The sequence below is a fragment of the Carassius gibelio genome, chromosome A14, assembly GCF_023724105.1.
Source record: "Carassius gibelio isolate Cgi1373 ecotype wild population from Czech Republic chromosome A14, carGib1.2-hapl.c, whole genome shotgun sequence".
NCBI classification, from domain to species: Eukaryota; Metazoa; Chordata; class Actinopteri; order Cypriniformes; family Cyprinidae; genus Carassius; species Carassius gibelio.
Genome location: NC_068384.1, coordinates 24,841,238 through 24,864,185, shown reverse-complemented (window position 1 = coordinate 24,864,185; position 22,948 = coordinate 24,841,238). Strand labels below are relative to the sequence as shown.

At 37.4% G+C, this 22,948-nt stretch overlaps 2 protein-coding genes across 3 annotated transcripts in view; both read left to right on the top strand.

The window, feature by feature from the left end:
• The window catches only part of LOC128026947 (neuroligin-3), a 197,254-nt gene that overhangs the window by 27,977 nt on the left and 146,329 nt on the right, over window positions 1-22,948 (top strand). Inside the window, exons 2-3 of one of the 2 annotated variants that reach the window (XM_052614248.1) lie at window positions 16,572-17,211; window positions 18,970-19,029. In XM_052614248.1, coding sequence (XP_052470208.1) covers window positions 16,605-17,211; window positions 18,970-19,029 — 667 coding nt within the window. In that variant the 5' untranslated portion in view covers window positions 16,572-16,604. The remainder of the gene's footprint in view (window positions 1-16,571; window positions 17,212-18,969; window positions 19,030-22,948) is intronic. The other variant, XM_052614249.1, reaches the window with a different exon arrangement.
• The window catches only part of LOC128026950 (ligand-dependent nuclear receptor corepressor-like protein), a 473,072-nt gene that overhangs the window by 448,629 nt on the left and 1,495 nt on the right, over window positions 1-22,948 (top strand). The window lies entirely within an intron of this gene.

Here is a 22,948-nt window from a genome sequence, read left to right as displayed (position 1 = left end):
TTTGTCTATATCATTCAGTTGTCTTGCACCTGCGTCCTAATTGGATGTTTGGGATGTGCACACCATTTTTGTATTTTCATATATGCGGCTGAAACAGGAAGCCTAGTGCATCCCAAATTTTTCAACATGAACATTTTAATATAACATTATAGTCATTATGGCCTATGGCCTTTAGAAAAATGTTTTTTGAGGCGGTGGGGTAGTGCACAATAGGCCCCTGTGGTGCGGCCTAAGCTTTTGTTCTTAATGGCATTTTTTCCCCTTACATTACTTTTACTTTTATACTTTAAGTAGTTTCTTAAACCAGTACTTTTACACTTTTACTTGAGTAAAAAGCTTGAGTTGATACTTCAACTTCTACAAAAGTCTTTTTAAACCCTAGTATCTATACTTCTACTTGAGTAATGAATGCCAGTACTTTTGACACCACTGAATTTAATTTGCACAAAAAGCTTAAAAATACGCATTTTAATTAGCAAAAAGAGGTATTTACCCTTAAAGCATATAACTGTCAACCCTCCCGTTGTTCCTGGAATTCTCCCATATTTTTTTTCCATTCTATCCCACTATCATCCTGTTAAAATATTTACCTGTATTTCTCCCGTGTATTTTATGTTTGCTACATTCGCTTCTGGTAAAACTCCTGTAATTTGTATGGGCCAAATCACATTATATAAATAATCACAACAACAAACTCCAAGGTTGTCCAGTTGCCAGATCTTGACGCATACAAATTTCGACCCATTTGTCCCCTCAACTTGGCAATCTACAGCCCAGTGATGCAACTGAGATGTGCGTAGTAGTACCGTGGGAAGGAAACAATGATCACTGGTAGAAATGGGTGTAGAAGACTCAGGTGGTGCAACTAAATGTATATTTACATCTTTAGCAAATTTAAGCTCAAAAGGCAAATGTATATAAATAATTACAATTAATTATGATTAATTACAATTATTAATATTAGCTGCCAGTAGTAAATGTAGCAGAATTAATTTGTCATCAACTAATCTCTTCGTCCAGCAAACATTATAATTTCATATAAACCCTAAGAAAGGATATTTTCGTGGCCACAGAAAATACTTTCATACAGTATTAATGCATTTGAGCCAGTAGCAAAATTGGAATCGTAAAGGGAAATTGATTTGTAAGGCAGAATCAGAAAGAGTTTTATTAACTAAATACTTACGCAAACTAGTCTAACAAACAAACAAACAAACAAACAGTCACTCATATAGTGGAAAGGGCAAATGAGCTTTGATGGATGAAACCATCAGGAAAACCTGAGAATGAAGCTATGAAAAGAGTCAGTTAACCACCTGAGTAAAACCATCAGTGCTGTTTATAACAGGGTGTATAGCTTATACTAAACCGCTGTTTAATTTAGTTAAATGTATGATGCTTGCTTTTCCTTGACCTGGAACAAGCATCTGGATTCAAAGTCTTGATGGTTTGGAGGTTCGGTGGTGTAGGAGTCGCGATCACGTTCTTCCGGTTTTGAAGAGTGATGAATTCCAAAGATGTCCTGCCTCGTTGGTGATTGGAAGTTTTTCCCAGTGGAAAGTGAAAAAGAGCTAAGAGAGGTGTCAGCTGAGATCCTAAGATCTTTGTTGAATGGAAAGTCAAGGCACGAGGACTGGCACAGACTTAGCAGGTCGCAAGCGTTCTAGCTCACATACTCTTACACTCTCGTTTAGATAATCAGAAGCCGAATTCATAGGTACTAAACATGGTTTATAATGGTTTAAAATTACATATAGGTAAGATTACATAAACGAGTGGTTCTATCATAAGTATGCATAAAACAGTCAAATTCAACAGACAATATACAAGAACAGCAATAATGTACACAATAACCTAAAGGATATGTGTGTTGATTCAAAGAGAGGTTTTCTTATGAACTTATTAGAGAAGAGTCCCTTTTTATGAGCATTATGTGTCCTTGAGTTAAGAGTTGCTTTGCCACATTCCTAGGAGCCATGAACTAGCTTTATTAGTGTGCCTTTGGTTGCTATGGAACCAGAGAACTGTTCTGCCTTTTTTGAGGTGATAGTTGCATTTCTGGGAAAGGGTCCAAAGGCCCTGGTTAGATGAGGGGGCGTTACATATAATTTGTTAAATAGAACAAATAGTTGTGTGTCTGATTGGTCCAAAAGCTATACATGTATAATGAGATATAGCTTACTCTTCAAAAGGCTATTGATTAATTGATTAAATATGAGTGAAATATAAGTTTCAAGGTGCCACGCTGCTTTGTTTTCTCCGGTTACAGGGGAAACCACTATATTCCTGGCAAAAAGCGCCACCTGCTAGCAGAAAATTTATTTTTCAATAAGCCCTTCTGCTGTTTGTTTAGACCAAAGCCAAAAATGAACCTTATTTTTAAGCAGAAAACACACAGTTGTAAACGTGAACTGGTGGATCGACAATAAGATAATGAATTACACAACTCTAGATATAATCTATACTGTTATATATTTATGTTACTAGACTAATATAATTGTTTGATAACAATTGTTTAAATTAATATAAAAATTAAATAATATAACACATTTAATTTCAATACACTTGGTACAGTATACATAAGGCAAATGATAGAGTGAAATATCATTTACTTTGACGTGTTTGGTTTAAACAGCTCGTTGACAACTTTGTACAGACAGCAGATGGTTTATTTTAAATGGCATCCTGGATCATATCGGAGGATTATACATGTGTTTGGAGCATTTTATTTTGTAAACGAGGCACAATGTAATGGAGAGTTCACAAAGAAACTTTTGTTGAGAGATGATCTGACTGCAGCTGCATTGCAATCCGTAAGTAAATTATTTCACAATGCTTTTGTCTGTATATGTTTTATATGGATATATATTCCCTGGAGACAACTTATGACGTCACTACTGGTGTGACCAAAGTGTAAAAGGGCACCGTTAGAACACGTCATCCACTTCATTTGAAGTTTGCATCCGAGGCATGGCAAGAAAAGAGGAATCTTTTCAGTGTGCCATTCCCTTCTCAGGAACTGTCTCAGGTTATGAATTTAACCATAGTTCCCTGAGTAGGGAATGAGACACTGCGTCCCCTTGGGTAACACCTCGTCATGACCCGTGTCTGAAGCATACTTTGAAAAACACCAACGCGTTGGCCGGCGACAGCCTCTGACGTCACTACCGGTGTGATTATAAATAAGCGCCCAGAGAGCACATAATTTATCTCATAATTGTATTTCTTTGTTTATCATGGCATCCACTAGCAAGGCATTAAAACAGTGTGTACATCCATGTCGGCGTTATTTGACACCTGATGACACACACAGTCTTTGCGTCTCTTGTTTGGGCGAAGAACATGCGCACAATATCCTTGAGGGGGCGATCTGCATGCATTGTGAGCGTTTTCCTATGAAAAAGCTCCGCTCTCGTTTGTCTCTCTTTTTGAGGAAAGAGGGACAGCCATCTTTTTCCCCTCGGTTCAGGACCCACCGCCGCTGAGGCACGGAGGAGAATGAACTCGTGGGAACCACAGTGGAGGTGTTCCGACCCCTAGAGGATGCAGTTTGAAGTTCCCTTGAAAGGCAACCATGGTTACATGCATAACCTCAGATTTTCCTTTCTGAGGGAACTCAAACTATGTCCTCTAGCGGTCCTCGAACTACGTCCCCTTCCAAACCATGGGAGTTGCCCCTCACTCAATGCCTCGGCAGCTGTAAAGGATATCCCCTTTGGCCAAAGGCCTGAGCTACGTGTCCAAAATATCTTACCTGTTACAGCCTAATTAAAGAAAATATGGTTCATGGGTAGAGCCTCATTCTCTCAGGGAGGGTTCAAATATAATCTAATTGCTGAGCAATGCCAGCTCAAACATGAAAATAGTACATGACTCTAAGCCATTCATGTACATGATTTGGGCTCCTCAGAGCAAGTACTCAAAAATAGGTCTTCAGAATTTAGATTTCAAGAGCGAGTTACTACTACTCAACAATAGGACAACTCAAGCTCAGTACATGTACAGAATGGTCACAGGGAGCTTAGATCTCAAGGAGCACTTCACGGCGAGATATGAATTAGCTCACCTCATGAGCACCCTAGCCAGGGTGGCATCTCAAGGCAAAAAATACCCTGCAAGGTCATCAGGGAGCAGGATATGCAATAATATCACTCGGAAGTCAGAGGAGTACTGTCGTGCTTAACCTTGAAGCTATGACCTAACAACCTGAGGTTGTAGCGCTATTCTGGGACCTTGATGAACAAGGAGGCTCCTATAGAAACCTAACGACTCAGAGTCAAGTTTTTTCCAGTGATAAAATATATAATTATCGAGTCAATAGTTACAGTGTTGACCCTTGTTCTTCATTACCTTTGCAATTCACTCTGGCATGCTGGATATTAGCTTCTGGGACAAATCCTGACTGATGGCGATCCATTCTTGCCTTATTAGTTCTCAGAATTGATCAAAATTAGTGGGCTACTGCTTGTTCACAAGCGTTATGAGGACTGACCACAGGTTCTCTATGGGATTGAGATCTGGGCACTTGCCTGGCCACGGATCCAAAATTTCAATATAACAATCTTTGAGTCACTTCTTTATGACTCTTGCATTGTGACATGGTGCTCCATCATGCTAGAAAATGCACGGATCATCACTAAATTGCTCATGGATCATAGGAAGAAGTCGCACTTGTAGGACATTTTGATACCATTATTTTATTCATAGCAGTGTTTTTGGGTAGAATTATGAGAAAGCCCACTCCTTTGGTTGAAAAGCTACCCCACACATGTATGGTCACAAGATTTCACACAATAATTCACTGTTGGCACATCACAGGACTCATGGTAGCATTCACCTTTTCTTCTCTGAAAAATCTATTTTCCAAATGTCCCAAACAGTTGAAAGGGAGCTTCATCAGAGAAAATAGGTGGTATGGTGACCCATACTCAGAATTCGTGCTCTGCATTTAACCCATCCAAAGTGCACACACACAGCAGTGAACACATACAAACCAAGAACACACATCCGGAGCAGTGGGCAGCCCCTGGGAGCAGTTGGGGGTGCGGTGCCTTGCTCAAGGGCATCTAAGTCATGGTATTGCCAGCCCATTGGCTTCTTTGCAGCCCTTCTTAGGTCGTTGTCTAAAAGTCTTGACCCCACTGTGTGTGCAAATGTGCTAAAACCAACCTGCTGCCATTCCTGAGCAAGCTCTGCACTGGTGGTGAAACAATTCCATAGCTGACTCCTCAGGAGGAGACGGTCCTGGTGCTTGCTTGACACTCTGGGGTGTCCTGAAGACTCCTTCACTACAGCCAAACCTCCCCTTGAAGTTCTTGATGATCCAGTAAATGGTTCTTTCAGGTGTAATATTATTTTTAGCAATTTCCTTGCATGTGATCCCTTTTACAAATGCACGTTCATTTGGAGGTACCCATTGCAAACAAGATGAGTTATTCACAATGATTGAAGCACTTCCTCCCCTTCTTTTATAACAATCAATCTGCTCTTACTATCTAATTATTATGACAGTGATCTTACCTGACTAGTACTCATTCACACTTTCACATGTGCTGCTGATATGATTAGTCAAATAAATTTAGCTGTCATTTTGTGTCAGGAAAAAAAAACCTGTTTGGCCTATGAAGCTTTTAGCAGTTTTTTTTTTAAATGCATGCGATCACTATACACAATAATTTAGAAACAATGTGAATGACCACCACAACAGATTAAGTTTCAGATTTTGCAAAACACAAAGTGTATGTTACTCAGCTTAAACTAGAGGCATGAGAAGATCAAGGAGGCTACGCAGGCCCACAACTTAGGCTAAGGAGAGTTTAGTTGGGGAGGTCTACTAGACCACAAAGCCTAAGAGGTCATCAGAGTAAAGGGAGAAAGGTACCAGATAGGACCCTCATCTCCTGACTTTCAACAGGGGAGGCCCATGGGGAGCCCTACTACTCAGTATTGAAAGTCAGTGGTTCAAGTGGTAGGCTAGTCAGCATACACACAAGAAATGCAAGAAACTAGTGATAACAGTATCCTTAGGAAATGAAAAGTATCTGACTCACCCACCGTAGCTCCGACACATGGCTCTCAAGGCTTGCAGAGATCTTCTGGAGAGATAGTTGAAGGTAACCACACCTGGTGTTACCTAAATCCAGAATATCATTATGCAGTTTTTTTTTTTTTTTTTTTTTTTTTTTTTAAATTTCAAATAGTCCTATGGCAGGCCAATTTTTAAAAGTAAATGTAATCAAAAAAGCCCACTCTGTTTAATACCTCTGAACTGTTGCATTCATCAGAAACACTTTCAGTGCTCAGGACAGATTTGCTTTCAGTGTGGCAAGAGTCTCGCCGTTCTGAATGCTTGACTGTATTTACATAGTGAAGGATTACGGAGGGCCGACAGAATTGCCCCTGCGGTCTCTGAAAGTGTCCCTGGAGAAATGTTGAGCGATTAGCTACTTTAAATATCCTGCTGAGGGACATTCATTTGGTATTAGGTCCACTGTGGGTCATTAAGATGATGAGCTCAGAGGGTCAGATTTATTTAACAAAGGTTAACCCTTCCAATCCTTTTTTTGAGAATGAAAACGAACTATTATGAGAATATGAGAATTATGTGAAAAAAATTGTTCTTTTCGTTATAGAAGTATAATGTGAGGACGTGGAGAGAAATGTGTTTGGGGAAGTTATGAGAAGTATGGAGTCCTGCCTGTGGTGCTGGAAAGGTCTGTGTGTGGAGTTTATTCCAGAACTGTGTGTCTGTATTCTTCTTTTCGGATGATAGAGTGCCTACACTTCACAGGAAGTTGATTCCCTCTCAGACTGCAGCGATGGAGGCTTATGGTAGTAGTGATAAGACACAATAAGAAGCGAGTACACCTCTTCACACCCGCTTAAAGTGCTCGATCAGCAGAAACCAAGTATGTGAGCTGTTAGGAAGGAGAGAAAATTAAAGCAGGCTTCGCTGTCAGAGTCACAAATGTGAAAATTCAAACTGATTTTAGAAGGCGTAATTTTTAGTGGTTCTCGCTAATGCAGACGTGAATGACATGTCAATGTTTAGCAGCTTTTTAAAGAGAGGTGTGCTATTTTTTGGAAAACAGAATACCATATACATTTTTATTGAATCTCGGAGATGGGATCTTTTTATTGGGCCATATAGCAGCCATCCAAGCAACTGCATAGCAACATGATGAAATCCACTCTGAACACCTTAGCAACCACATATCAATGCCCTGGCAACCACCCAAAACATATTATGCATACATGTCATAATGCAACGTTTTTTCCATACCTACCTATTTGTATATTTTATCCCTTATTGTGTTTTTTTGTTCTGTCGCTGTCATTATGTTGCACTGCGGAGCTTCTGTCACGAAAACAAATTTCTCGTATGTGTGAACATACCTGGCAATAAAGCTCCTTCTGATTCTGATTCTGATTTCTGTGGCAATAGTGCATTCACTGGTTCTAGCACTGGAATTAAAAATAAGCAACAGAATCCATGAAGTGTTTCCAGAAACATTTCCAAATGTAATCATTGAATATAGTTTTGCTTTGATCAACTTGTCCAAGCATTCATTCTTTCTGTTGTGCCAGAGTTTATTATTTTCAGTGTGTTCTCCATGAAGCACTCTGCTTCCACAATTGCTTGCATTCAGTTACATGACAGACTGAGCATGTATTCATAAAATGAAGTAAATGTGCATGAATGCATAATCCTGGAAACATACAAGCTGTGTCATGTTTGTTAAATCAGAATGTGTGTTAGCTCCAAACAACTATTGAATTTGCAGCATTTCACAGACAATAAGACAAACAGCCTTTGTAGTTTTAAAGTAGTTCAGCTCTTCTGCGTCAGGTTGTGATATGTTAAGCAGTTTACCAAATTCAAAACTCCCATCAGTCGGACAAGCTGAGAGACTCTCCTAAAGGCACATTATTATTTACTGTTAACACTTTCTATGCAGTAAATTTGTAAAGGTTTCTGTGTTCCTGTCAGAATTCTCAGCTCTGTGTTTTTTATTTTTTTTTTTATTTTTTTTTTTATGCAACACACCAGCCCTAGTTCTAGACTGTCTAAAATGGGGAGGCCACTGATAAATGGATGGGCACAATGTAGTTTGTGTGTGTGTGTGTGTGTGTGAGGGGAGGGAACGCAAGCTATGAAACTGGGTTATTAAAGTAGTTCAATAAATGTATATACTTCTATAACAACAGTTATAGAAAGCAAAGTATAGAGTATAAAGTAAAATTATGTTCTGCAATACAAACATTTTTTTTTTCTTTTAATTCCAATTATTACATGAATTAAATAACATGAATCAGCTATATATAAACAAAATCTCAATTTCTCATCGAAAATCAACTGCTATATATACACTTTTAACATCCCTTCACATTTTAATGTTGCCATAATAACAAATCAGTCACACACTTCCTTGCTCCAACTAACCTAACTAACCAATTAACTAAATAAAGAAAGTATTGTGGTGCTATTCATTAATTTAGTTAGTTAGTTAGATAGTACATACTGTAATACCATACTATTTTCAAAGGTACGGTAGACTAGCATGTAAATGTCATGGTACATGACTATAGCCTGGCTACGTCAGACATCCTACTTCCGCTCAATTTCATTTCGATTCTGTACTCAGTCTGATACAGCGTCAGAGCTTTCTGTTTGCCACCGGTCTGGAAACAGCCGGGCCAATCAAGGAACAGAGGGCGGGCTGAGAGCCGTGACGTAGATGCTAAGCGCCGAGTTTTACATTGTAGGTTAGAGAAATCAAAAACCGAAACGACCGCCGAAATGGGAAACGAGACACGGGATGCAGTTCGCTCTGTTATGGAGAACATTCAACTCTTTTTCAAACTCAATCCAGAACAAGAAGAGTGTTTAACAACAGGTTTAAAGTGGGAGTTCAATCATAGATTTGAGTTCGATGCATGATGTCTGTGCTTCGATGCGGCTGTACAGGCGCATAACATACGTCTAACTAAACGTATCTGATTGGCTTACGGGTAACCAATGATTTTAAACTTCAGACAAGCGCCCCCTAGCGAGAGAGAAAACACTTCTCTATTATGCCATTGCATCTGTCTACGAAGCAAAGTGAAGTAGCAGAGTCTGGTATTACCAGGCTAACATGACTATGGTAAGCCATAAAATGAAGCACTATGGTATTCTGAATTCTGAATTTTTCAAATTTGCTTTACCCACTAAACTGTCATTATTCATGACACTATTCATGTCATTAAGCTTTTCTGTTGTGCTCAAAGTGATATTAATCCTAAATTTGACAAAATCTCTAATTGCTTATTCAATTTAAATGTAGTCCTGAGGGGTTTCACTTTCAGCTCATTTGACACCCACAATTATTATTACCTTTATTTAACCAGAATAAAACTCAGAGAGCGTCCTGGCCAAGACAGGCAGCAGCACAATTAACAAGGTTGCAGACATAAAAACATATAACATACAACATCAACATATAACAATTTATACAAGTAATATACAAATAATTATACAAATAATTATAAAGTCATACGAAATCAGAATTTCACATATTATCGCAAGCGATAAACAACAGCAAGGATCGTACGTCATAACTGAGTCAGTCATTACATCTACAGCCAGTTTGTGTAGCTTCCATATATTTAAAAGTAATTTAAAATCAGCCAATGAAACTGGCTCCTAAAGATTCAGGACATTTTGAAGCTGATTCCAAGTGCAGGGGGCCGCATACTTGAACGCCCCTTTTCCAATTTCGATCTGGACTTGAGGGACAGATAATAATAATAAGTCCTCAGAACAAAGACAATATCTTCATGTATTTTTCTTTTCAATGTAAGATTGGAGGTATGGGGGAAGCAGACCAAGAATTGCCTTGTAGATAAAAATGTACCAATGATTAAGTCTACGGGTGGACAATGCAGACCAACCAACCCGATCATACAAAGAACAGTGATGAGTAAGTGCTCTAAAGTTTGTGATAAACCTAAGAGCTCCATGATTAACAGTATCCAACAGTTTCAAGCTTGTGATGGAAGCATTCATGTATATAACATCGCCATAGTCCAGCACTGACAAGAAAGTGACAGCAACAAGCCTCCTTTTGGCCTCAAAGGAAAAACATGACTTGTTTCTAAAATAAAAACCCAATTTCAGCTTTATTTTTTTTACCAACTGTTGAATGTGAGGTTTAAAAGAGAGTGACTCATCAATTAGAATACCAAGATACTTGAATTGAGATACAGACTCAATCTCGGAGCCCTGAGAAGTAGTGATGGGTAGAAGGTTCCGTGACTTTGATTTTGCATTTGAGAACAACATAAGTTTTGTTTTGTCGTCATTCAAAACAAGTTTTAAATCGAACAGGGTACGTGGTATCAAAAGCAAGTTGAAGCTGAAAAAGTATGTAGTATGTAAACATGTAAGACTCTACCATTCGATGAAGTGAATATATAATATAATATAATATAATATAATATAATATAATATAATATAATATAATATGATATGATATAATATAATATAATATAATATAATATAATATAATATAATTATTTAATTTTTGACCTGTTGACTATACAATATCCTGCTTATTTCACTGATGCTTATAGTCTCACATAATAAAATATTAATGAATTGTATGGTATAGTATGTGAGAAGAAAGCGTGACATGGCATGCAAGACATGAAACTAGCACAGCTAGCAATCAGTCATGAGCGAGTGAGCTACTCATTAGTGCTCAAATCTTTAACTGCAGAACGCCTCATGTAACCAACAAGAATCAAATATTCCATAGAGCTGTGTAAAGTCATAATCAGCTGGTAAACTTCCCTCACTTAACCCGTTTCCAGAAACAAAAGCAGTCACCGAATTTTGAATGAATTTGTAACATGTGGCTTTTAAATCAAGGGTTTCTAATGTAAATAAAATGGCCAGGTGTTGTCATACTCTGGTGGCCAGTAAGATGAACAAATCACAGCTGTGTGTCATCAGAGCTGATAAACACATCTGGATAACCCATCAAGTTCATATCTTAACTAGCGACATCTAAATGTGGATTCAGTCTTAAGGCAGCCAAGTGGATGATGCCTGTCTAGCTTCCCACTGAGACTCTGACAATGAGTAATGGGACTTGACAAATCAAAAAAGCTTATCCGCCACCAGACGTGTGCCACTTGGACACTGTAGTATTATATTTATTTGTTATTTTACATTATAGATGTGATAGACTTGTAGTTGAGCATATATGCTAGGCTCAGACAGGCATGAGAGCATGTGTACAGAAACTCAGTCCTGTGTGTTCAGTGTGTCTGCATGTTGGCTTTATTATCCGGAGCAAGGCCAACCACATGAGCCAATCAATATTATCTGTTTTTCTGTAATTCTGTATTTTTCCCATGGTGAAAATACAGCAGGCGTTTTAAAGGTATAGATCACCTAAAATTGAAATCCTGTCATCATGTACTCACCCTCATGCCATTTTAAGGTTTGACTTTCTACTTTGGAGCACTAAAGATGATGTTATCAGAATGTTCAAGCAGATTTTTGCAGTGAAAGTGAATAGGGATGGACATGCTTCAAAGCTCCAAAAATGTCAGAAAAGCATCTGTTACATTGGATACAAGTAATGCATACCACTCATGAGCTATATTTTAAATCAGAAGTATAAATGTTATTAGAGAACTGTTGCAGTGAGAAAGATTTTCTGTGAAACAATAACTTCCTCATCAGAAGGCTTGTACACAAATCACGAGCTACTGTTATAGTACTTTTATAGCTTTTTTTTGTCATTTTTGGGGTTTGACATTGCTTGCCCCCTTTGCTTCCACTGCGTGTGAATAAACTGCAGGAATATTCTGCCTAAAATATCTTTGTGTGAGCCACTGAAGACAGAAAAAAATAATAAACAGATGACAGATTTTTCCTTTATGGGTGACCAATTCATTTAGAGCCCGGGGAGCCCCAGAGGACCAAAGGAGAGTACTAGGCGGTCTGTAAAAAAATTCTACATGTAAAACATTTATTATAATAATAATAATTTTAGGAACAAGATTTGATGAAAATATATAGAGGATAGATTACCAAACACGAGTCTGCGTCATTTGATGTGACTTTTAAAGAATAGCCCTTGTGCACTGTTATGCAATAGTTTACAGTTTTTGGAGAAACGTAACTTTGCGGAAGCAAATTAAATTGAATTGCAGAGGTTAACCTGTCCTCATTCAGTAAATGTAGCACAGGTGCAGAGCTGTTAGCATTGGCAGTATGTTCACTTCAGAGGCAATGGAATGAGTTTATTTACAATATATGATGCACACCTTTGATTTCTATTTAATGAATATTTTGCTTCCCATGCGAGTGTTTCATTAGTTGTTAGATGACAGGGATTTCTGTCAGTTAACCTTATCCTGCACAGTGACATGTAGTAACAAGACTTGCTAATCACTGTGAACCTCTCTGTGTTGTAAATAAAGTGTGAATTGGGGCACAGTTGCCAGGATAAAGACGTTCAGTGTCACCACACCACGTCATTCCTGTCTTGTGAGTGACACTGCTCAACTTGACACTAGCTGTGTTGCATTGCTGGCACTCATGTCTCCTTAAATCACTAGCTTGAACTGAAATGAGTAACTTCTGATCGATTTGCCTCTGCAAATCGCTTTTGGGTAACACTTTAGAATAAGGTTCCATTAGTTAATGTTAGTTAACTACTTTCGTTAACATGAACTAAGCAAGAACAATTCTTCTACAGCATTTATAAGTCTTAGTTCATGTTAATTTCAACATTTACTAATGCATTATTTAAATCAAAAGTTGTGCTTGTTAACATTAGTTAATGCACTGTGAATTACCATGAACTAACAATGAATAACTGTATTTTCATTAACTAACATTAACGAAGATTAATAAATACAGTAATAAATGTATTATTCATTGTTTGTTCATGTTAATTAATACATTAACTAACATTAACTAATGGAACCTTATTCTAAAGTGTTACCCGCTTTTGGTATAAATGCACCATTATTCTGTCTGTTGGCATTATCTTTTTATATTCTCTGCACATTTCATACCACACATTCAGGCATATTATTATGCAGTCTTCATTGTCCTGTGGGGCTACACAACACACCATCAGGTTCATCTGTTACACCATCTTGTGCACCTTCATGTGTGATTTTATGTTGAGTTATATTTCTGGAGCCTCAGGACAGATGCTTTTGAACCAGGAGCAAGGTTTTGCTCCATAAGGCTTTGTCCTTTGCAACCCTTTCCATTTCATTTTCAGGCAGAGATGTAGGTGGGCTTATTTTGCCATCATGTTTATGTCTAGTAATTACTCTATTACTTGAAATACATAATGTGTAGGCTAAATTTAATACAGTGTGTGTAGGGGTGTTCTGTTTTTACCCACTTCCAATGCGACAATGTTCGCAAAATGTGATATTACATAAAATATGTATCTGTAGTTTTAGTTTCAGGAAAATGTTAACAACGTCTTTGCATGTTCTGTGCTGTGTTACTCCCCAAAATGTGTTAAGATGGTGACCACATATTATGCAACATTTTATGTGCCGACTGCTGACAATGAGTCCCAATGCACAGTCCCATAACAGTCATAATTCACGCGTCACGGATGGAGATTCACAAGTCTCGACAATGACATGTGCAATAAAGTGTAATGCAGATAAATAGTAATCAAATTTACAACAGAAACATCTGGCTATCGATGACTATTATCGATCTTTCTTCAATAGCCTGTATCACATTACACTTCGGGATGTATTCTAATTGAAGCAACTTACAATAAAATACAAATCATGTTAACCTGCATTTTAAAGAAATTTATCATCATTTGTGGCTAGCCATGGAGGTCTAATATATATATATATATATATATATATATATATATATATATATATATATATATATATATATATATATATATATATATATGATATGAATAATTTTATTTATTTATTTATTTATTTTAAATAACCTCAACTTTCTGTTCCAAAGACTGAGGTAACTTTCATTGTATGTAAGTAGCCATTGCTTCTTCTCTGAATATAATCTGTTCACAGGAGACATATTTGAAACGCATTTTCATATCAGGTGGAAACAGTAATGCATCTCGGCGGACCACTTGTGATCAGATCAACACAATCGCATGTTAATATCAGCTAGAACCAAGGTCTCAGGTGTTGCATGCTGCCCGGTTTCACCACATCAATGACAATGAAGTTGTATGTTTTAGACAAGTGGGAACTTTAGTGTGGAGAAAAGGGGTTGGTAGTCGACCAGGAACAGCAAAGCTGATCATAGCAGCAAAAAATATCAATTCTATTTAATTCTCAAATCAGTTGTTATATTCACTTCTCACTTGAGTAGTAACTGAAATGGGCAAGTCATGAATTGGAGAAAACAGTGTTTAAAGTGTGCCAAGATTGGGTCGGACATTTCCTTTCCTTCAATGGGCATCTCTTCTCTCTGGAGATCAGCTGTACCATTCACAGGCACCAACCAATTACAGGCAACAGTAAGGTTGTGCGGATGATGAGGTGGAGGATGAAGAACTTCCTGCCAGGCTTTGTGCAAATCTGCTCAAGTCTGGCTAGGAGTTGTGGAGTGATAAGTGCACCTCCAGGAAGATTCATATCGCCTGTTGTCTGGTGGATACTGCTCCACTAGATACATCATAAATCATTTACAGAGTCATTTTGGAATGCAATATCCGATACTAAACTCCGGCTTTTCTCCATGTTATTATTCTAAGCCCTCCAAGAGATGGAGGTCTGAGGGTCTTAAGCTTTAAAATTGATCAGTAGCTGAGCAGGGAAGAGTTTCTCTGTACTGAGGATGACCCTCCTCATCATTAGCATTTACAGTGTTAGCACAGGTGCCCGTGAGGCACTTACAAATACCAGCTTTTCATAGATGAGGACAGGGGACCTGTGTCTGAAAAATATTTTATTTAACACATTTCTGTCAAATTTGGACAGAGATGTTGTAATTTTTGCTTGATAAAAAACCCTCCTACAGTATGTTTTATTTACTGATTAAGTGGCTCTCAACTGGTTTTGCTTGAGGGCCTAGATTTTATATTTGATGAACAAACATGGTACCAAAATAAGTTATTGTACAAAATAATCTTTATAGTTTACATGTTTGGTTGGCACAAAAAAGATTTTCTGTTGCTGGAAGTGAAATCACATTTAATGTAGTCTGTGTTGTATTTCTCTATACCTTGCATTGATTTGTTTGTGGAATCTGAAGATGAGGGAATGTCACAGTCTGGCTGCATCCAAAAGCTTAGCGAGCCGACTTGTTATCAGGCAGAGACTATAGCTACAGGGAGCAGCTGTGCATGAAGGTTCCTCACAAAAATGCTTTTGGACAGACTTCTGAGGCAACATGATTCAATGATCTAAAACAAAACAGAGAGAGTTCTGATGATAAGTAAGCTAATATATAATTGCTACATTGCTAATTTCTGCCTAGCAAAGAAATCTAAATTTGAGTGTTCAAAAATTAGACGGAAGTAGAAAGTGTTTGCGTCCGAACAGAAGAATGCTGCCTCTTGCTAATTTTAAGTGACCGCTGAACCAAAATACTGCTGAGTTTAATTGGCACACATGCTTTGACATCAGTGGGAAGCAGACTGTTACTATTTAGCTATCCTAGCTATGCAGGATTAAATAGTTAGTTTCATTTTATTAGTAACATTGAGTAATTTACACTTTATAATTAACATTCTTATCAAATGATCATGATCCAGAAGCTGAGAACCAGAGTTGCCAAGTACACATATTTTTCACAGTTTTTGGCTGTTTTTATTTTATTTATTTATTTTTTGTTAAAAGGGTTGCATTTTTTGGGCTTATTTTAAAAACATGGTTTTGATGACAAGCAACTTCGTTTCTTTACCGGTATGGTCGCTGTTTTTCCAATATATTGTTATGGATGCATCAAGAGCACTGTCATTTACATTTAAATTTAATTATTTAGCAGACGCTTTTATCCAAAATGACTTACAAATGAGGAGAACAATAGAAGCAATCAGACGGATAAGAGAGCAAGTGCTGTGACAAGTCTCATTTAGTCTAGCACAGTACACATAGCTATTTTGAATAGAATAGAATAGAATAGAATAGAATAGAATAGAATAGAATAGAATAGAATAGAATAGAATAGAATAGAATAGAATATGTAAGTGCTAGTATTAGTTTGTCAGGTGCTGGCAAAAAATATTTTTTCGAAAATGGCCAAAGACTCAGCTGTTCAAATTGAGACAGGGAGGTCATTCCCCCAGCTGGGAACACTCCAGGAAAAGGTCTGTGATAGTGATTTTGTGCCTCTTTGGGATGGCACCACAAGGTATCGTTCACTTTCAGAACGCAAGCTTCTGTGGGGCACATAAGTTTGAACTAGTGAGTTTAGGTATATTGGTGCAGCGCCAGGCAAACAACGTTTTATTTTATTTTATGGGTGCCATTCTATACACATACAGAAAAGCCAAAAGAATTATACATGGTCCCATTCAAAATATTTTGTTTTTCTCCTGCAGGAGATTGGATCTGAAGATACCACTGCACAGTGAATGAGGATTTCTCCAGAGGGGACCAGAGAGCGTGTATGTGTTTTTCTTCAGTTTGAGTGTCTGAAGGCAGGAGACACTTGCTGGAGGAGTTTCTCGGCATACATCGGCATCGAGCAGCAGCGGCCATTTTCACAGACCATGTGGTTAGCGGTGTGCAAAAACCGTCTCGTTTTGCACCAGCAGGACTGCTGCAGTGGCAGGGCTCACAATGTGTCTCTGTGGATATGGATTTTTTGTTGGTGTGTGACGCTCGTCAGGGGACAGAGCTACCACCCAACCGTGAATACGCAGTATGGGAAATTACGAGGTGCACGGGTTCCTCTGCCCAGCGAGATCCTGGGACCAGTGGACCAGTACCTTGGCGTGCCGTACGCCGCCCCACCTGTGGGGGAGAAACGCTTCCTTCCTCCTGAGCCACCCTTGTCTTGGTCGGGGATCAAAAACGCCACTCATTTCGCGCCAGTGTGCCCGCAAAACATTCACAACGCCGTTCCGGAGATCATGATGCCAATCTGGTTCACCTTTAACTTGGATATAGTTGCCACTTACATACAAGATCAAAACGAGGATTGTTTGTATCTAAACATCTATGTTCCAACGGAGGATGGTGAGTGTGTCGGGTATAAAAAAGAAAAAATAGCATCTCGCTATTACATTCTGTCACTTCCTGTGTTGTGTTTGAAGCATGAGTTGTTGTCCGGCGCATGTCGTGTCTGTGTTCACCATTTTCACTCCTCATCTTGACTTGATCTGCCATGAAGTCTGTCCATCAACTCAACATCAACTTCCCTTCCATGCCACTGTTACGGGTTCCTCTTTTGTGTTGTTCAAGAGAGCAAACCAAAAAGAAAGAAAGAAAGAAAGAAAGCTAGAAGAAAGTAATCTTTTTTTAATGTAAGAGCTCAGATTCTAATCTGACATGAAGTTTGGATGTAATGATCTTGGTGCACCTCCCTCTCCTCACTGTCTTGACTGTTCTGGGGATTAGCGATCTGAGATTAGCTTGCTTGATGCCAAAATGAGCCTTTTGTAGAGTTGCAAAAATGTTCTGGAACACAAGAGGCCTGTGGCATCAGTCCTAACCATGTAAGACCCTTTACTGTCCCACTTTCTTCTGTTAACGTTCAAAGCCTGTCTTGAGGAATTTAAGATCTTTAAACAAATTCTGTGATCAAGTTGAACATTTGCATTCGCAAATAACACCCCAGCACAAAGAGTCTTTCTTACAAACTCTTACAGATTTGAAAGCATAAAGTGCTAGCTCTGTTCCAAAACCTAGTGAGTTGCCTTCTAAAGACGCGAACATGCTAGAGTATGCTGAGTATGCTACCGGTGATAGCTTTAGTAGGATAACCAAGTACTGTTTGTGTAACCATCGCTGCCAGTTGCCAGAGGCTAGGTTAGTTCATTTTATTATTATTGTTTTGTACCCAAACAAAACAAAACGTTTAAAATATAATGTTTACAGCATCTCCCAAAAAGCAGGGGGGAATAAAAAATGGCTGACATTTCTAAAAATGGTTGACACAACCCCTGTTCCTTACTGAAATGCAGCCTCACAAGTGACTGATTTGGAACGTTAGCACACAAATAATGCATGGGATACTTGGCAATTGATTTCAATTGAGTTTAACATTTTGAAGTTGCTAAGCTAATGACACAGTACTCTATTAAGTAAAATAATGCCTAGTAGACACAAATATTGGACTCCACCATTTTTCAGTGAGCTCAGTGCAGTACATTCTGGGATTGCCTTCACTGTTCAGGATAGATGCATTGCTGAATTTTAATTTAGGCATAATTAGATATCCAAGAAGCCAGCATAACGTTATTGCCTTTGCTGCATGCAGTAAAATGCTGTCCAGGTAGGGCACTATGTTTTGGAACAGACCTAATTGTCTGATCAAAAGCTACCTAACCTATTTGGATTTGAAATCCATCTTACAGTGAGTCATAAAACCAAAATGGACTTAAAGGTTGTAGAGCACACTTACAGCAATTCTCTGCATCTGTTCTGAAAAAACATTTAGTGTATTGTGCAACATATCCGTGCATTTCTCATGCAAAACATGGAGTGATGCAGCGGTGCATTGGAGTTGCAATGAGGAAGAGTTTATTTTGTGCTTTAAAGGGTCTTATATAGCAGTGCATGTGAAACTAGGCTTCTTGTGTTCCAGGGTGCAGCAAATCAATTCCACCTTTTTGGGAATATTTTCTTCCCAAAAGACAAAATACCCCAGCTAACGTTCTGGTCAGGTACTCTTTGTTGTTCTTGTGGGGAGGGGGAGTGACGTTGTTGCATGTTCTCCTCAAACCTTTCTTCCAGAGCCTTATGTTATTTTGTAGTCTTTTATTCATTTTACAGTCAAAAGAATATCCAAGGAATGTGCCAGAAAACCCAACAAGAAAATATGTAGAAAAGGAGGTATGTAAGCAAGCCAACATTGGAGCGATATACAGAGAAGAGAGCGACTGGTACGTCCTCTCAAGTACCAATGGGATATCTCCATCAACTACAGTGTTTTGTGCACAGAGCAACTCTGAAAATGTCTGCATATTTCTTTCAACATCGTTTATGTTAATATTTTTTATTTATTTATTAATTTATTTCAAATTGCTATACAGTGTGTATGTAGACAATGTCCAGTTATACTGGTTTGTATAAGAGTCATTCTCATGAAACGGTAGCATTTGTGTTTGTATTTATTTATTTATTTATTTACTTGCTTATTGATATATTTTGTCAGTTGATTTGAAAATATTAATATGTGTGTGTGCGCGCGCGCGCGTGTGTGTGTGTGTGTGTGTGTGTGTGTGTGTGTGTGAATTTTACTGGATTTACAATCTATTAATATTTGTATTATTAATATTAGTATTAGTATTATACAACAAGCACAATAAAATGTATATGTTATGTTGTTGAATGAACATGCAAATTGGATGATATTTAATGTATTTGTAAAAATGCTACATTAAGAGCTACAAGAGTTAATTACTTATGACTTATTACTGTTAATGATATCTGTGGTAAGTCATTGGTACACACACTGCACACAATGATACCATTTTCTGACAATGACCTATATATACATTATATACCCAATGCAGAATTCTTGTTTTAATTGACTGTACATTCAGTTAATTAAGCATCATGTCACTGGTGTCATAACACAAGCATCATACAGTAAGATGTGAGTCACTGTTGTCATACAGCTTGATAGAGTATGTATCAGAACATGTAATCTCTTATGACACGACGAGTGATCGTGAGTGTTCTTGCAGTCACATTATGGAGTTTATCATTACAGGAATCTCTGCACCAATGTCAAAATCTGTATTGTTTTAAAAAACAAAAGCAATAGTTACAACTAATGTAACATGTTTAGAAATGCATGTATACACGTAGAAGAAACCTTTAAGAAATTCCAGTTAGGATTCCATCAAATCTTTCTTTGAACACTACATAAAAGAGTGTTTTGCTTTTTTTATTTAATCTTTTTTTTTTTTTGGTTAGATGCAGGTTTTTGTAGGAATAGTGTTTACTGAGTAAAGCTTGCACTCAGTAAACAGTATTAATGACCTGACTCAGCTGAATTGGCAATCCATTCTTATTGGAATTTGTTGACTTGCATTGAATTCCATTAAATAATGTTTTAAACTTAAGCTATATAAGCAGCATGTGTGTGACTTAATAATTTAGACTCACTATAAGAAATAGGATGTCATTAATAGTAGAAAAACACTTAAACATAATTATTATATACAATAATATGTGCTATTTGTCTAAACCACCCTTTAGCTCTAGGATGATGAACTTGTTATTTCTGTAAACAGCACTTTATAAGTATTGTATAAAAGTTGGATATAGGTATGCACAAACAGGCATGGTAAGTCATTTTATCAAATTAAAAATATGTTCAAAACAAATGTAAAATATATAAACCGTTTAAGGTGCACTCATAATAATTTTTTGGTTATGTTGCACTGCTCAATAAGCATTTTCCATTACAAATTCAACCGATGTATAAATAAACTAGATATATAGAGTAAGCCATTACTTATTTATTCATCAAGCCTTTCATTTTTTTATTTTTAATCTTTGAACAGTTACAAAAGTAAATCATGTGGTATTCATGTATATATATATATATATATATATATATATATATATATATATATATATATATATATATAAATGTATTACTGAATGTAAAATTATTATATTTAAGTAAACATACTGTTACATATTTTTCAATATATGAAAATTGTCAATTCCTTATGTATTATTCACTATATTGTAATATATTACAACAATATAATATTCTTTACATTTTCAATAGCATTAAATAATTTAATATATTGATTCTTAATAAGGAAATATATTTTCTTTGTGTAAGGGTTCAGCTGGTCATGTGATCTCAACATGGCTGTCCTCAAGAGTGTCATATACACTGGAGCTTTTATCTTAATCTTAAACAAAATGTTTGTTTTTTTTTGTTTTTTTTCTCCATGGGTGTGAAAGCTTACAAAAACAGTGAAATAGCATGCAATATCTGTCACATTTGTAGAAAGGGTGTCTGAAAAATAATGGCATTGTGTTGCGCAGGAGATTACGACAGCATGTTCCCTGGAAATCTTCTCAAATCAGAAAACTGAGAAAGGCAGCACGAAACACAAAATACCGTCACAGTCTCCCGTGATCATGTTATGAGTAAAGTAAATAACTGCTAAGCATCAAAACCAATGTCTTTACACTGTAGCAGCTGCTGCTGAACTATTAACAACGGCGTTCAGGGAAAAACTACAGTTTGGAACGAATTTGCAGTGAGTTTGCGCTGTCGGTTAAATGATCTATGTGGTGTGAGGGATCTTAGGGAAGTCCTTAGGGAAGTCTAAGGGGAAGAACCCTTCCTAGAGGAGTAGTCTGTCTGTGTATGGGACAAGAACATTAATAGATGCTTAATATACTTAGATTTGCTGATTCTACTAATATAATTGCCGATGGCTTAAAATCAAATTAAAGTAATCCGTTCAAATGCAATTTTTCTTTTTCGGTAAAACGATCAGCTGCATTAAATAGTGTTAATATGAAAATTTATATTCCAATACTTAAGCCTCTAGACATGTATAATTGTAGTCCACTGTTTGCATTTTCACAGGACTATGTCTTGATTATCTAAATGGCACGTAATATATTAACATAACAGCGACTGAAGTTCAGAACTTGGAAAACACAAACATAAAACATTTGCATTAGAAAGCACAACTTGAACTCCAAAATTAGGGTTTTAGTTTTTAGAGTGCAATCTTTTTGATCACACCAGTGCAGCAAATGTGCAGCAACATGAAATCTTATGTAAATTCCAGCAAATTTGCATAACATAAAATCATCAGTAAGAGTTGCCAGGCAACAGTACGCTTGTGCTCTAAGAGCCTGTTGATGGTCTATCCACTCAGTCAAGCTGTTTCAATCCAATTTGCTCTAGGGATTTACAAAAGAAAAATTTATCAAGACATTATGTTAGGTAGAAAAGCTGAAAATGTGACAGAATTGAGGGACTTTCAGGTTGAATGACACACACACACCTATGAAAGGTGTTACAGTGAGTGAACACATTAAGGGTGATGTAGTCGTTCTTTTACAAGAACATTAGCTTGCACAAATACTTCAGTCTATTACCAGCAGGCTGATTTTGCAAGAGCTTTTGAGGGAACAGTAAATAACAAAATCTTTATTCATCATTTGCTTTAAAATCTTATTTTCTTATCCCACAAAACTGATCCATTGACCTATCTTAAAATTGCCTTTTCACATATATATACTGACCACTTTTTTAGGTACACCTGTACAATTGCTTGGTAACACAAATTGCTAATCAGCCAATCACATGGCAGCAACTCAATGCATTTAGGCATCTAGATGTAGTAAAGACAACTTGCCGAAGTGACTTTGAACGTGGAATGGTTTTTGGTGCACTGTCTAGTGTTGACAGAGAATGGTCCAAAAAAGGAAAATATCCAGTGAGCAGCAGTTGTGTGGATGAAAATGCCTTGTTGATGTAAGAGGTCAGAGGAGAATGGGCAGACTAGTTAGAGATGATAGAAAGGCAACAGTGACTCAAATAACCACTCATTACAACCTAGGTAAGCAGAATACCATCTCTGAATGCACACCATGTCGAACCCCGAAGCAGATGGGCTACAGCAGCAGAAGACCACACCGGGTGCTGCTCCTGTCAGCTAAGAACAGGAAACGGAGGCTACAATACACACAGACTCACCAATATTGGACAATAGAAGATTGTAAAAACCTTGCCTGGTCTGATGAGTCTTGATTTCTGCTG